General features: G+C 41.0%; 1 protein-coding gene across 13 annotated transcripts in view; it reads left to right on the top strand.

Moving 5' to 3' along the window:
* The window catches only part of Med12l (mediator complex subunit 12L), a 310,727-nt gene extending 294,247 nt beyond the window's left edge, over window positions 1–16,480 (top strand). For 4 of the 13 annotated variants that reach the window (XM_041659470.1, XM_041659474.1, XM_041659469.1 and 1 more), the window contains 3 exons: window positions 2,441–2,536; window positions 3,518–3,649; window positions 4,067–4,542. In XM_041659470.1, the coding sequence (XP_041515404.1) occupies window positions 2,441–2,536; window positions 3,518–3,649; window positions 4,067–4,252 (414 nt within the window). In that variant the 3' untranslated portion in view covers window positions 4,253–4,542. Of the gene's footprint in view, window positions 1–2,440; window positions 2,537–3,063; window positions 3,479–3,517; window positions 3,650–4,066; window positions 4,543–12,291; window positions 12,374–13,387 lie in introns of those variants that run through there. The other 9 variants (XM_041659476.1, XM_041659477.1, XM_041659475.1 and 6 more) reach the window with 7 other exon arrangements.
* Window positions 16,481–16,519: the final 39 nt, after the last annotated feature.

The following is a 16,519-nucleotide window of genomic DNA, read 5'->3' as shown; positions in this document are numbered from 1 at the left end:
GAGGGAAATAGGCAAGAAAGCAGTCATGCAGAAAGAAACACAAAGGAAATTGTGTGTCTCAACTTCTCCATTGGAAAGAGAGAAAGAAAAAAGTAGTTCCCTAAGAATTTAAACCATGAGCCCAAGTGCAGCTGAAGTCTGAATGTAGTATGATCTGCAAAATTGTAGTTGATTGTATCTAAACGTAAACAAGGAGAAGTCAAAACAAACCTTCTAGAACTGAGCTCCAATTTATAAGGTGGTTATTATCACATCCTTATTTTGGATATACTATTTTGAAAGTTGTGATACATTATTAATAATATATGATAACTGGTTTGGGTTAGTGTAGCCTACCAATGTATAGTCCTGTTCATTGTATAGATGCTATTGCCAAGGTGGAAAAAACAAAAACAAAAAAACCTACTCTTGAGTTTTGTCATTAATAAAATGGAAAGATTATTTACCCATGTATCAAGGATTAAATAAGAAAATTCAAGTAAAGCACCGGTTTGATGTTATTTCCAATATTTTTAGTAAGATAACTATTCAACAGAGAATGATATGTTCTTAATCCACCTTTCTACAAGTTTGGAAATATTTTTCATGACAGCTATTTGAATATCTCTGTTTTAAGATTTGTTACGTCCAACTCACCAAGGAACCTTGTTGTGTTGCTTACTTATCTCTCTCTGCCTTCCAAGGGCGTTTTCAAGGTTGCAAATAAGTCATTTCCTGACTAGGTGACATGTTCCTTTCCCCCCTGTTAGTACATGCCCCAGTAATATTTCTTATCAACATCATCCATCCCCCTGGAGATAAAGAAAGGCAGGGAACTTGTTCCTGTGTCTCAACTACATTTATTCCTCTTTTTATGATTGACTGTTGGCATAAAGAACAAAAGTCATCAATCGAGAAGTTCCTCTTTCTTGAAAGAGAACCAAGTGGATGGTGGCTTTTTATTGTAATGCTTCTGGTTCAACCTCCATTGTTTATGTTGAGACTCACCCTATGTGGACCCTAGGATGGCAAATCTACAAACACTGCACATCTGACAGTACCTAGTTGGTGTTCTCACTCTTTAAAAAAAGTCAAGTAATTGGGGGAATAATATGTAGACAAGTTTGAAAAAATACATATGAAGAAAATCTAGTCAGGTCATCAAAATGAGTATTTGAATGGAGTAATTAAAGGCCACTAAGAAGATTTTTTTGTTGTTACCTTTTCACGTGATGCATACTTGGTTTCTTCTGTGCCTTAGAAGTGTTTTCCAAGAGCTATGTGTTTGAGCCAACTTAATCTGGACATACTGTCTAGTTTCATGCTGCTAAGTCATTTCAGAATTTCTATGGGCTAGTTTATAGTCTATAAAAAATAAAAATGGACTCCAAAGCTATCCCCCTAACTGTCAGAGAAGATAATCCGTGATGGGTGTCACCTGGCAGTGTGAGAAGGTAGCTTGTGGGATGCCAGGCAGAGGATGTGAAAGAAGGAGAAACAGTAAGTGCACAGGATGTCCCTGGACAGTGAGCACTGGCTGCCAAAGGAAGCCAGCTTGAACTCGGGGTGGTCTGAGGAGGTTTCTTGGAAGAGTAGATTCGTATCTTACACTTGAAGGAAGAGCAAGGTTTGACAAAGTAAAGATGGAAGATGAAAGGGTACAGTCTTGCTTCATATAATGCCATTTCTGTCAGTGACTGACTGGTGTGACAGTGATCCCTGCAGATTTTAGTGTAGCTAAAACACTCCTTTACCTCATGACGTCATAGCCTTCATTAACATCATAGCATCATCACAGCACACTGCCAATGTGTTTGGAGATTTCTGGCGAAAAGAAACCTTATCCCATTGCCAATTATTTAAAAGCATCACAATAGATAACGCGAAGTGCTTAACACTAGAAAAGAATCATCGCCACCGCCCCATGTGTCTGCTTATTTCCTATACTCTATATGGTTATTTTGGAGGATAATCCTATTTACCGAAATACCTTTCATTATTGGAGATGTGCCTCAGTATTAGAGCGCTTGTCTAGGATGCAGGAGACCCTGGGTTGGGTGATGAACACCAGAGGTTCAGTCTGTGGTAAACAGCATGTTGGTGTTTTAGGGTTTTAGCAGCAGCAGCCTCTGCATCCTGTTTTCCATGTCTCTAAGTTGCATCCTTTATCTTGTGCCTCACTCAGTCTTCTATCATTTTGTTCATTGTGGCCCTAGTAATAAGCTGTTCAGTGTATCCCACAGCCCAGGTGTGTGGTTGGCTCCGCCACCTGTGTTTTTCTTAGTACGTGATACACTGTCCAAGCAATGCAAGAATCACCTGTGCCACATTTTTGAGACTATATCCCACCATCATTTAGCTGCAATGGAACAGATAAAAATGTGTATTTGTAAAAGCTATTCAGACATGTCTTAGCCCCATAATTTCAAGGGTCTACCCTAATCTTTTTCTTTCTTTCTAGATGCAGCAGCCCCAGCAGGCCCCCCAGCCCCAGCAGCCCTCACAGCCCCAGAGTCAGGCCCTTGGTCTCCAAGCAATGCAGCCCCAACAGCCTTTGGTAAGGACCTGATGTTTCAGAACTAGGATGTGGGTTTCTACTTTAAAATAGGTTCATTGTCCAATGCCATGATATTTTAAGAGTGAAATAATCTTGATATACCTGGCCAGTTTTCCTATAAGTCTATCAGGGTTTGGTTGATATAGTAGTTGACATATTTGATTTTTTAATAAATAATTAATATACACTAATAAAAATTTCAATATTCAAATAAAAATTCTGCTTTAATAAACATTAATTAATAACACCATTCTTCTTTTTGGAAAAAAAAAAACGTAGAGCATTCAATGGATGAAAACCTTACCAGTGAGTTATGAAGCGTTTTTTATAAATAGTAAAGAATGATCTCATATGCTTGTTAAGATTATCTTCCTTAAATTTTTTATAACACTCTTAGACTTCATGGAAGTACTCTGTAAAATAATGGCCTGAAGAATTAAATGAAATCTGTTTTTATCCAGTTAGTATTTTCTGCAAGAATTTGCATGTTGTTCATAATCTACATTCCACTTCTCTAACTTCTCAAGTTGAATTTGGGGACATGGACACACTACGGATGTTTTGAAAGCTTCGGTGATTTCCATGGGCTTGTTACCTGTGAGTTCTCCCTGGGGCCTGTAGGCTGCTATACTCATTGCCACTGGGAAGCAGCAGTGCAGGTGGTTATCACCGCAGGATTCGGAGAACAGCTTCATGGATCTGTAGCGAAGAGAAATAGCATGGAACCACGGCAGCACATTAGAGAGGGTCGGTAGAATCACTTGCTTTAGCCTTGACCCAAACAGGATTCTCCTACTGTGATATCAGCCTAGGAGGGAGTCCCCTAATATATAACACTTGCTGCTCTGACCAGCTGAGTCCTATTTTTCAGTTCCCTTATACCAAAGTTCTAGCTTTTCCAGCTTTGATTGTTTTTGTTTTAAAAATATTTATGACATTTATTTCTATCTACTTCAACCATTTTTGCTTTGTTTTAAGTAGAGGCAATATGGAACTTGGCTCTTGGTCACCAGGAGCAAAGAGCGGGCTAGGATGACTTTTCGAAATACTGTAAGGAAAAGAAAAAGACTTTCAGATAGAATGCTGCCTGTAGACCCAGTGTTCCACCCGGAAGTAAGTTCTAACGTGTTTTCACATAATTCCAAACCCACAGAAAAGTTTTAAGAACAGTACAAGACTCGCCAAACTGAGAGCCTGGTTGCCAGGTTCCTTTCTGATTCACTCTCTTCCTTTAGTTCCCGCTCATATCCTCCTGATCTCCACGTATCAGTAAGCTATAGCCACGTACCTCTTTAATGCTAAATATTGCAATTTGGTTCTTTTCCCCCCTAAAGCAAGATGGTTGGAGATGTAGTTCAGTTAGCAGAGCGCTTACCTTGGCCTAATGAAGTCCTGGGTTGGATCGTTAGCACTGCAAAACAAACAAACCCCACAAATGTAAAAATCCCTGTCTATGATTTCTGAAGTCACGAGGCTGAACACTGATGCAGTATTATGATGCATACGTGGTTTTTTTTTTTTTTTTTGCAGATTACAGCGGTGGTAATTCAGTATCCTTCACTGCCTGTGGTTTCTTGGCTCGGCCTCATTGTGTACTATTTAGCTTCCGTGTCTACTTTTCCCAGGTGGAATTTGCACCAATTCCCCCACTGCCCCACACTTTGTCTTAGTGATGATGGGGTAGCTGTTTTATTTTGTAAATGTTACTCAGCCTGATTTACTGCTTAATCTTGACATCAGCCAGCTTATGTATTGAAGAGATGCTGCACCTTACCCAGTCAGGGCATCACAAGAATTTTTGTAATCGCTATGGAAGTGGGGTCTCTTGGGTTCCCATTATAAAGTTACCAACCACTCCTTTTTAAGGGATGTATTTCATCCCATCTGTCCTATTGCCCTTCAGACACACACCCACCAGTGTTGACAATGGCTGTCTTTTTCCGTTTCCCCTGTAGTAGGAGAAAAACACGTAATTACTTTCCAATGCTGTTGTTTTGTTTCTAGGGATGCTATTCCACTCAAATAAAGAACTTTCCCCTTGATGTTTGTCTATCTTTAACTCATGTTTCAAATACAAAAAGAAAGATTTTTTAAAGGATTTTGTTTTTGTTATCTGTATATTTGTGTGTCTGAGTGTTGGGTTATACTTGTGAGTATAGTGGATAACAGAGACCAGAGAAGGCATTGGAACTGAAGATGAAGGCAGTTGTTAACTGCCTAAGAGATGTGGGTGCTAAGAGCTGAACTTAGGTCATGTGGAAGAGGAGTGTTGGCTCTTAAAGCTGAGCCATCTCTCCAGCTCCAGAAAGTATATATTAAAAGTGAAATCTAGCATTTGACCCCTTTGTTTTAAACCTTTGCCACTACTAGGAGCACTTAAAATTCTTATTCCAACTTTACTATTTGTTGCTGTATAGCATCAGTTAGTGAAATTTGCTGATTTAAAAAAAAATCACCAAAAATCTTTCCTAAGGCTGAAGTAGTAACTCAGTGGGAGGGGGCCCTTGTCCAGCATATACAAGACCCTGGGTTTGATCCCCAAGGCTGTAAAACACTGAAAACTTTTCTTTCTGTTGAGTAGGTTATTATGCCAGACAAAGAAAACTTAAGAATAGTCTCCGTTTTATTTCTATACACAAGACATTCTAACGGTGTTTTGTCAGAAAACCAAAGTTTCTGCAGGTAGGTCATGTTGAGTATTTGATGCTGACTGGGAAGATTCTAACTCTTTTCATCCAGATGGAAAACAAAGATTGCCATGCTGCGGTGCTCTTGTTACAAGCAGTACTGCGTGTGATCCTGATGGAAGTGACTGTCACATAATTATGCCTTCCTAGTGATTTATGATGCAGATGAGTCCTTTACTATTAATGTAAGGAACCTAATAATTTGGGAATGGTAGCTTGTATAGCTAGTAATTTCTAACAAGTAAATGATTGTACAGTACCATTTTAACAAAAACATAAACTTTAAATTTAGAACTACAATTATTGCTGAATATATGATAATTATTGCATATTTTAAACTTGACTCAGATATGTAATAAAAATATACATCTTATGTTCTTCACAAACAATAAAATTTCTATGCTTAAATTACCTATAGTTATTTATATTTAATCTATAATTTTTCTTACAATGAGAGTTTAAACATTCAGTCCCCACGAATATATAGCTGCCATCCTAAGATAAGTTATTGCTACTTTAAAAAGAAATGGCTTTAGGAGCTGAGGAGATGACTCATTTGGAAAAGTCCTTGGCACAAAAGCACAAGAACCTGACTCCAGATCCCAACACCTACATGCAACAAGCCAGGCTTGACAGTGTGCCTCTAAGTCCAGCAGAGGGCAGGATTGCCAGAGCTCACTGGCCCATCCGCCCAGCCATTGGCAAGCTCTAGATTCACTGAGAGCACCCGTGCAAAAAATCACAGGTGGGGGAAGCAACAGAGGATAACACCGGATGTTAGCCTCTGCACCTCTACATTAGACTTATTTGGGGTAGGCTGAGGGCTGAGTGAGGGATGTTCTTTCACCTGTTACTAAATCTTACCTCAGTCCATACGTAATATGATATCTTAGTTACTTTTCTATTGCTGTGAAGAGACACCATGATGAAGGCCAGCATAAAAGAAAGCATTTTATTTTATTGGGGACTTGCACATAGTTTTAGAGGCAGAGTCCATGGCCATATGTGGTGAGACGGCATGCGGGCAACAAGCAGGCAGGGGGCTAGAATGGTAGCTGAGTGCTGACAGAGGCAGAGAGCCGAAGACTGGGCCCGGCATGCGCTTTTGAAATCTCCAAACTCGCCCCCAGTGACATACCTCCTCCGAAAAGGCCACCCCTCCTAATTCTTCATAAACAGTCTGCCAACTGGGAATCAGTTACTCAAACATACGGGCCAGTGGAGACCATTCTCGAGAAACGCAGAACGACGTGTTGGAGGTATAACATGCGCTCTATTCCTAGCATGTGCTCCACGATTCCTGATGGATGGCAGCCCCAAATGCCTTACCTCTAGTGGTTATTTTGGATAGGGTAAACAAAGAAACTTAATTCTGTTACTAAACTGTACTGATAGGTCTGGAAGGAAAGTTTCTTTAAACCTCCCAGTTACAGTTGAAAGCAGCAGCAGAGGTATGTGAAGTCACCTAAGATAACCCCCAGTAAGTCACTACCTCTGAGTCAGAGCTCGTTAAAGGGAACTTGGTATTTTCTTCTTAGATCATAGTTGTGTAAATATTTAACTGAGTTATGGTATGTAAAGAACATGCAAACCTAATAAGGATTTCTAAGGCAGTTTTGGTGATTTTTAGTTTTTTATTTTTCAGTTGTTCGAAACAGGGTTTCTCTAGGTAGCTTTGGAGCCTGTCCTGGAAATCACTCTGTAGACCAGGCAGGCCTCGAACTCAAGGAGATCTGCCTGCCTCTGCCTCTGCCTCCAGTGCTGGGATTGCCATCACTGTCTGGCAATATTGGTGATTTTTAATGTTATAGATTGTGTTTTACCCACTGGCTTAACATCCTACCTTCCCAAGGTAATTCAGAGCATGGAAGATGACATTTTTCTTCATGATGCTCGTAAGAAGGTAACTTAAAAGAAATAAAAGTCTTTACTAATGGTAAATTTAATGGAGGTGAATAGTGGTTGTTTAACATTTTTTTGTGTGCTATTTGGCAGAGTGCTTTAAATTCCCACCAAGAAACACAGTATTGTTTCAGTAGAGAACAGTCTCATAAATAATTCAAGCAGGCATTATTACAGCACAGTGACCAAATGGTGTGTGGTGTGTGTGTGTGTGTGTGTGTGTGTGTGTGTGTGTTAGGATGGGCTAGGAAACTTAAAATGTTCAGACCTAAGTGTTCAGTTTCAGCATTAGAAACTAGGTTTATAGGAGTGGTCGGTACTGAGAGATGTTCACATCATCAGAAGTCTTTCTTGGGTGTACTTTATATAGCACAATTGTGTACCTATGATGTTTATTTAGTTGTGAGCCTAGCTTTAACTGAGCCTTCTCTTTCCCACCAACCCCCACCCTTTGAGACAGGGTCCTACGATGCAGTTCTAGCTGCCCTGCATTTCACAATCTAGCTCAGGGTGGCCTCTAACGAACAGAGATGCTGGCGTCTGCCTCCAGTACTGGGGTTAATGTGTGTACTACTGCGCCAGGGTATACACACACTTTTAAATTATGATGATGATGTCATCGTGTTTTTTAGTTGCTGAACCATTCCTCTGCAGTTAAAATTTTGGAATGTTGCCAGTTTAAAAAATAGTACTGTTAAAGGTGTTTTGGTATGTATTCTATACCCCTTTTTGGTTGTCTCATAATAACAGACAGATGTAAAAACTATTTTTAACTACTTGTGTATATCAATAGCAAGGGCACAAGGCCTCAGGAGATTTAAGGAAAAAGTTCACATTTCCTTTTGATTACTTTCAGTCTCTGAGATTTACTATTTTTTCAATGCCTTGGATTCTTCATAGTAAACATCTCTAGCAGATCCATCTCTAGTTTTGGGCCTGCTCCCCCATTCAGTTCCTGTGTTTGGAGAAGAGAGTGGTGAGCTGGCTGCTGAGGAGGGGTGAGCTTGGACTCTGGGTTCTGATCAGTGTTGCACTAAGGGAGGAGTAAGTAGCAGTTACCACCCTCCTGATGACTTGCCCGGCCACTTCCTGTCAGCCAATGGTTACAGTGGAATTCAGCTAGTGTTAATTTGGTTTATTCAGTAGAAACCAGCACCCCTTCAGGTGTTAGGGAGCTTGTCATGAAAGTGCCAAGTGTGCTCTTTGCCACCAGGGAACGAAGAATCATAGGAAATGGCTGAAGGGCAATGTTGTACATGGCAGGCAGCATGTGGTGGCTTTATCTTTTTAGTCTAAAAGCTTCAGAGGTTGAATTGGCTTGCTAGAACTGCTGTACAAAGTGCATGAACTTAGCTTAAAATTGGAATTTTTTTTCCCTCTTGGTTCTGGGAACTGGAAGTGAAAGATCGGGAGTCAGCAATGTTGGTTCCCTCTGTGTGTTGGTGGGCGATCCTGTGCCAGTCTGTTCCAGCCTCTCCCACTGCACCAGCTATCTTTGGTAGCCAGGCTCTGCTTGACCTTCACACAGCATCCTTGCTGTTTGCACCAGTTTGCCCATGTCCCCGTTTTTATGAGAATACCATTCGTATATCAAGTTCTGTTATAATAAAGTTCATTTTGACTTGATTCCCTCTGGAAGGGCTCCCTCTCCAAGTGAGGTTACAATCCGAGGTCCTAGGGTTTAGGACTATAGCTTTTTTATTTTGAATGATATAGTTGAAGTCCTAACAGAGATCAAAAGATAGAGAAATCTGGGGAGCCCATGGTGGAAAGCTTGAATGTACGTGACCTTGAAAGGCAGTATTTGACCTGTCCCCTTTGACTGTTACCTTGGTTGGTTCCCTTTAGTTGATAGCATCAGTTGGGTCATGGTAGACAGTGACTACCAGCACCCGTGGCCAACTTGATTACTGTACTAAAGTGTTTTTAAGGTCAAAACTGCCATAAGACAGAAATCGTCACGTCTTTGAGATGTCATCAGGAGACTTCTGTGAAATGAGCATGGAAGGTTAAGAAAAGCCCATGTCTATCAGTTAACTGTAGAGACAACTTAGTGTCTATGCTTGTGCCATTTGTCTTCTGTGAAGGAAGGACCACTGACAGTAGACTCTGCCCTTCCTGGGGAAATACCTGTGCTCTCTCAATCTTTGCCATAATTGTAGTTGCTGACTTACAATCTTTATAAGGTTTGTATGTTATGATTAAAGTATTTTTTAGCTAATTTTGACAGATGTAGTTCATATTTTCCTTAAAGCTGCTTCCAACATTTAAGAAAATAATATTCACACCATGCTTCTAAGTATTTTCTTTCCATTTTATGCTGTCTTAATTAGGTGACCTGAAATACATTGGTCTTTAGGCAAGGCTCCTATTGTATTGCATTTTGCCTTTCAAAAAATGTATATGACAGCAGCATTAGTTAATAATACTGTATCTTTGGCCAGCAGCAACATGTTATACTGGTCTTCCTCAAGGAGTTCATACGTTCTGTTCGGAGAAATCAATGTAGTGTTTAGAGTGCCCTTGGGATTCAGAAGCCAAATGGCACAGATCATCTGGATCTTGAGAATATTAGTAGTGAAGGTTCATAGTCCTTTCTGTTTGATGTCTGAATCCAAACACCTCTGAAAGTGCAAGGTAAACAGCAAAGGCTGACAAGAACAGACATCCAGCTCTTTTCATGTATCCTAGAGCAACCATGGGGATGCTTGACTGCAGAAGGACAGGGTGAAGGGAGGGTAAGGTCAGCCCAGATCACATGGTGAGAGTTAACCTTTGACACACACTGAACTCCAGAATATCTGTTCCAAACAGTTTGGGTAAATTTAGGATAGTCAGTCCTGCATCAGGATTAAGTGTGGCCATATGTGTTTATAGTGCCTAGAATAGTGCAGGGCATGTAGAACAAATTGATAAGTAGGATTCTGAATAAGCATTGAAAGAACTGATTTTTTAAAAAAAGCACTTCTATTTCCATCCATTTGCATACAAAATTTGAGAAGTCATTGTTTTTTACCGCAGCGTAGTACTCTACTGTGTATATATTCCACACTTTCTTCATCCATTCTTCCATTGATAGACATCTAGGTTGTTTCCAGGTTCTGGCTATTACAAATAATACTGCTATGAACATAGTTGAACAAATGCTTTTGTCATATGATCGGGCATTTCTTGGGTATATTCCCAAGAGTGGTATTGCTGGGTCCAGGGGTAGGTTGATCCCGAATTTCCTGAGAAACCGAAACACTGACTTCCACAGTGGTTGCATTTCCACCAGCAATGGATGAGTGTACCCCTTCCTCCACAGCCTCTCCAGCAAAGGCTATCATTGGTGTTTTTGATTTTAGCCATTCTGACAGGTGTAAGATGATATCTGGACGGAGGGGGGAGGACCTTGGACTTTCCACAGGGCAGGGAACCCTGACTGCTTTCTGGACTGGAGAGGGACGGGGAGAGGGGGAGGGGGAGAAGGGTGGGAGGAGGGGGAGAGAAATGGGAGGCTGGGAGGAGGGGGAAACTTTTTTTCCTTTTCTCAATAAAAGAAAAAAAAAATATAAAAAGCACTTATCTTAATGACTTTTCCATATAATGGAAATGGTTTTTATTCTCTTTTCCAAGAACGGTATGTAGAGACGGTGGGAGAACTCTAACACTGGTATTGGAAATGGCTTCTCGGCTTTAGATGTCATATAAACTTAAGAGTCAGCTTGGCAATGCCATCTAAATTAGAACTTTGAATTAAATTTGAATTTCAGGCAAGCAGTTAGCAAAAGAGTTTTCTCAAATCTCTTGTTGGGCTACTTGGACTAAATGCAGCTTTTGTCCCATGAAATATTGAATTAGTGAAATGAATATTATCCATTGGCTGAGATTCACATTTAGCCTTCTGTATTTTTATTTCCTACATTGCTGACAATCCTAGGCTACTTTCAGTCATACCGACGATCTCCAAGGAAGACATAATCATGTTGCATTCACACTGAGAATGGTCTTTTTAAAAACTCCTGAGAGATGTGAGGCAGACTAAGGTAAAGCAACTCAAATGTGTTCCAGGCATATCAGACCTCTAAGCCTGGTGGAGGCAGAAGAGCAGAGATGGAGAGATCCAGGTTACCTGATGGAAGAGCCTGGGCCTTCCTGCCTTGGATGGGCTTAGCCAGCAGAGGGCTACCGTGGGAAAGGCTGGCAAAATAAAGCAAAGCTCCTTCTTAGCCTGCTTCTGCTCCTTCCCTTCCATCTCCTGGGGTGCTCTCTAGAGTGCTGTGCCAGTCTTCGCAGGGTATTCCGTACAGGGAGACGGGCAAACACAGCACAGACTGAGGTAAATGGGAAGGGACCAGTGCTGTGTGTATGGCTAAGGGAAGCTTGTTTCAGAGCATCCCTGCTGTTTGCAGGCAACTAGAAGGCAGCCAAGGAGGAAAGAAGGAAAAAAAAAAACAAGGAAGAGCTACTACTGTCTGACTTCCAGTGTTCAGAAATGACAGAGTACAGCTGGTGATTCTAATAGAAAATAGTTTTCCTTCTATCAAATGCTAATCAGTCCCCCTCCCCCCTCGAACATCAGCCACAGCTTATCGTCTGAGCTTGATGGGAGGAACTAACTGCACATGGGTTCTTCGTCCCCCTTGTTATACTTCTGGTCTCCCTCACCGGGCACCACGAGAAAACCCTTCAAGTCTGAGTTCTTGGTGTCGAGCTCTGCTAGCCCTGCCCTGGCTCTCAGCTGGAGGTCATGATCCAAATGAGGTTACGCTAGCACACGTTACTCCTGGCAGGTTCCTTTCTGTCCATGAGGTCCATGGGCATTGGTCTGATCTCCACACCAGAGAGCTTGCATTTGCCAGCAAGAGGGATTCGGGCTGTCAGGCTATGCCTCCGGCTGGTGAAGAGTGAAGTGACAGTGGTCTTTGAATGAGTAGACTACCTCTGTAGTGTGCACTTCAAGACTCCACAAATAAAGGCCTCCGTGAATGCACTGTTTGCTGGCTGTATATTGAATGGCATTGTTTACCGGCTATGTATACTGTAGACACAAACAAGGTTATTCACTCTGGGCATGAGCCTTTTCTCTGTAGGCATGTGACAGTGGATTAGGCAAGCCAAGGTGCAGCCTGTGCCTTGTGTAGCATGGTAGCTGATTCATCTTTCCCCTTGTTGCAATTGCAGTTCCCCAGGCAAGGCTTGCAGCAGACCCAGCAGCAGCAACAGACAGCCGCCCTGGTGCGACAGCTCCAGAAGCAGCTTTCTAGTAAGTACCCGTCTCAAGCGGAGCTGGGGGGAGATGTGGCAATCAGCAGCTAGAAGCCTGGAACGGTGGGAACTCCTCAGAAACCGAGTGTTCTCTGTGCCACACAGCGATGTTTCGATCCCATTCTGACAGTAACGTTTGCTTTGAGTCAGAGGGCAGAGCTAGCTACAAGCTGAACAAACTTAACCATAGAGGTTTCAGAGGACTGTAGACAGATGGGAGACAGGAAGTAGTAAGGCAGGGTGGGCAGCCCTTTTGGATTGAGGAATGGAAGAGAGAGGAGGTCACTGGTGACTTCTGCTTCTCCAATCATTCAAGCTCTTACCTCTATATGTGACTCCTGATTTTTTATTGATAAAGAATAATTAGATAAACACTTTGGTGCCATTTTAAGTATGTTCCTAATTGAAATAGAATTAAATCACCTTCCCCCTCCCTTTTGTCTAGCATCTCTTGGCTACATTTCGTTAAACCCTTCCCATACCTCTTCTATTAAGTTGATGGCTTCTTTTTATTTGATTGCTTTTGTTACATAGTACGTACATACATTCCTTTGTACATACATTTTTTTTGCCCTAGCTGTTACTTAGTCAGTATGGTCTATTAAATAATCTGTGATTAAACAATGAAATGGAATGAGGTGTTAGATCCAATATTCTTTCCAAGAATACAGTCTGAAGGCGGAGGTTAGCACTATGGTGTTACAAGTCAGTCCCGAGGAGCCAGGGAGCATGTTGGCCTGCTCTGCTGTGTCCCATAGCACCGCCCTCGAGCAAGTTAGATGAGTCAGTTTCTCTAATCCCAAAGCATTGTGTTGGCAAGTGTGAGATTCTCACATGGAGGCGTCCCCTCTACAGAATGCACTTGATCGCCCAGTGTGATTTTTGGCCTAGGGTCTAGCCAGTTGATTTGTTCCCCCTTACTGGAGGCTGTCCCTGACAGGAACACCAGAGCAGAAGCATTATCTGCAGCACAAGTTTGTTCCTGTAACCGTTAACTCTGCTTTTCCACTAGGTAACCAGCCACAGCAAGGAGTGACCCCCTGTGCGCACCCTTCACACTTTTGAATCTGAAAGAGAAGACGCGAAGTTTATGTTTGCACTGAGAAACAGAAAATCAAATTTATTAGTCATCATAAGAAGTCTCCTTTGGTCTTTGAGTTATTTATGTTTCCCTATATTTTATGCTACACTTCTTGCAGAGGTATTTAAATAAGTAAAGAAGTTGTGGTTTGGTTTTATCATTTTCAAAGTAGGTTATAAAATGTGGATCACGCAGGCCTACTCCAGATAGTGTGATTGGTAGCTGACCTTTTGAAACTGGTGCTTTTTATCTCATATTTACATAATGAATGAAGTACGGTAGGTTTAAATATTTATGTATTAATGAACGATTTTTTTTAAGCCTGTGGTAGACCAAACTACTGATTTGAAAGATGTGGCAATTCTCACGGGAGGATGACACATTTACTCTGCATCCCCCTGTGAGGGCGGGGCGAGCATTGATTCGCATCGTTCTAATTTGAAATGTTGATCACTTCATAAGCACTTTATAAACTTTGTTCCCAGTTATGAAGGACTTTGCTTTGCTTTCGTTTTGTGGTCCAAAGGTGCTGAAACAGATTGTTGCTTAGTACTTCCGCTTAGAGGAGCCTCTTCCAAGTGACTGCACTCAACCTTGTTTCTGGTGGCCAGCTCTTTCACCAGATTCTCCGTGAAGATACAGCAGCTACTGAAAGTCAGAAGAGCTACGGTGGAATCAGTTCATTTATTTACTGCCAGTTTTGGTAAAAACTGTCCAGTTTTGGTTCTTCAGAACCTCATGCCAACTTGAGAAAAAAAAAAGATAAACAAATCTCACAGCTGGCCTTAGATTCTACTGTGCTTAGACTTGACACGGTTTCCAGAGAGTCTGGCTTCACAGTCCAGAAGACTCTGGTAATTCATCAAAGGTGTACTTACTGTTAATTTTGTATGGTAAGTATTTGCTATTTTGAATTTAATTATTAATGTTGGTGTCCGTCTTGGGTGTGTATTGCTTATACTGTATTTATAAACTGGTGCAAAAAGCACAAGTAAAGTAAATTATACATCAAATTTATTATAAAGAAATAGTAACTATTTTAACTTTGTTCAAGTATGTGGTAATTTGCTCCTATTAGAGTGAAAAAAATACAGTAAATTATTATCAGTTTGTGTAACTTAAGAGTATTCCATATAATATTTTTTTAGAATTAGATGCATAAAATTTTGAATGTGAAAATTGCAGGGCATTTTAAGACACATGTAGGGAATCTTCCCTTGTTCTTTGTTGGGTTCATTTTCTTTTTGCCGTATGATTTCACATGTAATGTAGTCAAGCATACTGTGAATAGATTGTCTGTGAAGAGCAAACCATGTAGAACTACTTTTTAAAAATGTAGCTAGTACAACTTTAGATAATTTCTTTTGCAGATCATTATATAAATAGTTTATATCTTCCTAGGTGAGTTACTCATTCAAATGACCTCAGATACATGTTTGCTTCCTTTGCCATGGCAACATCCATGTGAACTGCTTTGTACACTGTGAAATATAGCCCTCCAGCCTGCTTGTTTTGTGTTTACTCTGGGCTGGGAAAGACTTTTGCCAAACATTAAAGACTATTCTTTTCACTAAGTGAGCATTCTATCTGCTTTCGACAATGCAGTCCATTTCAGTCAGCTTTGCTTTTCTCTCTGGAGCCATGCTTTCAGCTCACAAAGATAGTTTTCTTCAAAGTAACATACCACGTGACTGCATTGGCAGAACCACCGCAGCGCGAATGTTGTGCCTAGTGGGTGAGTCACGCCCTGTTCCTTCTGGTCTTTACTCAATGGTTGTTGGTAGTTAAGATTCCAGTTTCAGTCTGAACCATCGTTTCTGTAGCTCAGCATCGCACACAGCAGCGGGAGTGGGAGAACTGTGTAGCATTTGTTCGCACTTTACACTTTGCCGAAGTTGGCTTACTTGTCTGTTTGCACACAAAGGCAATGGTCCCTTTGTTGCTGTCTGTTCTATTTCTTGAGATGAGGAAGGTCAGTCATGCTAAGGCCCTCTTAAGTAAGAGATGCCGCGGTGGCTGAGGAAAAACATAGAACTGTTTTCCCCTGTGCATTATAAGGAAAGCAACTAGAATTTTTAAATTTAGTTGTCATATTTACTGACACTTAATTCGGCACTTTGAGAGGGATTTTTATTTATCTTTCATAGCAAATGCATGTGGGTGGTATTAAAATGGTCAGAAGGGAAACCCCTATTGTGGATTGTGGATAGGAAATTGTCTTAAGATAGAAAGCTCAGCTTTTTAAGATCAGACCTTGAACTATGATGGAATCAGGTATACTTAACAATTTCTGGCTATAAGAACCACTTAATTTATGTGTTATATTACAGGCCGATTCATTTTAGGATTTCATTTCTTGTTTTATTTACCCTTCCTCATCTAAAAGTAGAGGTATCATTCCACCTCTGGCGGCCATAGAGCACTGATGTTAACAGAAATCAGCTCATGACTGAGGCAGGCATGATGGAGACCCAGTGGAGTTAAGTCTCAAATGATTGACACAAGCTAACAAAGCTCTTAGCTTTAGTATTCTAACCTAACTCAGTAAGACTCGAAAAGGCTCCTGCCATTCACACATAGATGACTATTTGATCAGAAGCCAGAGAAATTATGCTAAGGAAACCCCAGACTTTCGAATAAAAGAGGCAAATCATACAATTACCCCCATATATATTTGGGTTGAATTAAACATGGAGTATAAGTACAGTGAATTACACAAAAAACCATTCAGATTTTAACGACAGGGGAACTTCATTATGTGTATGAGGTCTAGACTCTGGGAAAGGAGCGATTCCTCCTTAGAAAACCTTTCTTAGAAATGGCTCCGAACAGCTGGTACCTTAGCCAGGTTTTAAAGTTAGAAAGTGGTTTCATTGTCCTTGCAAAGCCTTTTCAGGATGACAAATGTGTGGACAGATGTGCAGCACCCTTTTCACATTCCCTGGCGTGTGAGCGCTGGGCTGCTCTTTCCATGGAGGAAAGCTAGCCTGCATCCTTTTGGTTGGCATGGTTTTTTTTTTTTTTCATGCGGGTATTAAAGCAATGAGAATTTTCAGTGTGAAC

Source organism: Microtus oregoni, unplaced genomic scaffold (genome assembly GCF_018167655.1).
Source record: "Microtus oregoni isolate MIOR12 unplaced genomic scaffold, Mior012 000010F_ref0000083, whole genome shotgun sequence".
In the NCBI taxonomy this organism is placed as follows: Eukaryota; Metazoa; Chordata; class Mammalia; order Rodentia; family Cricetidae; genus Microtus; species Microtus oregoni.
The sequence above is the reverse complement of the archived record's forward strand: the minus strand, read 5'-3'. Positions and strand labels throughout refer to the sequence as shown.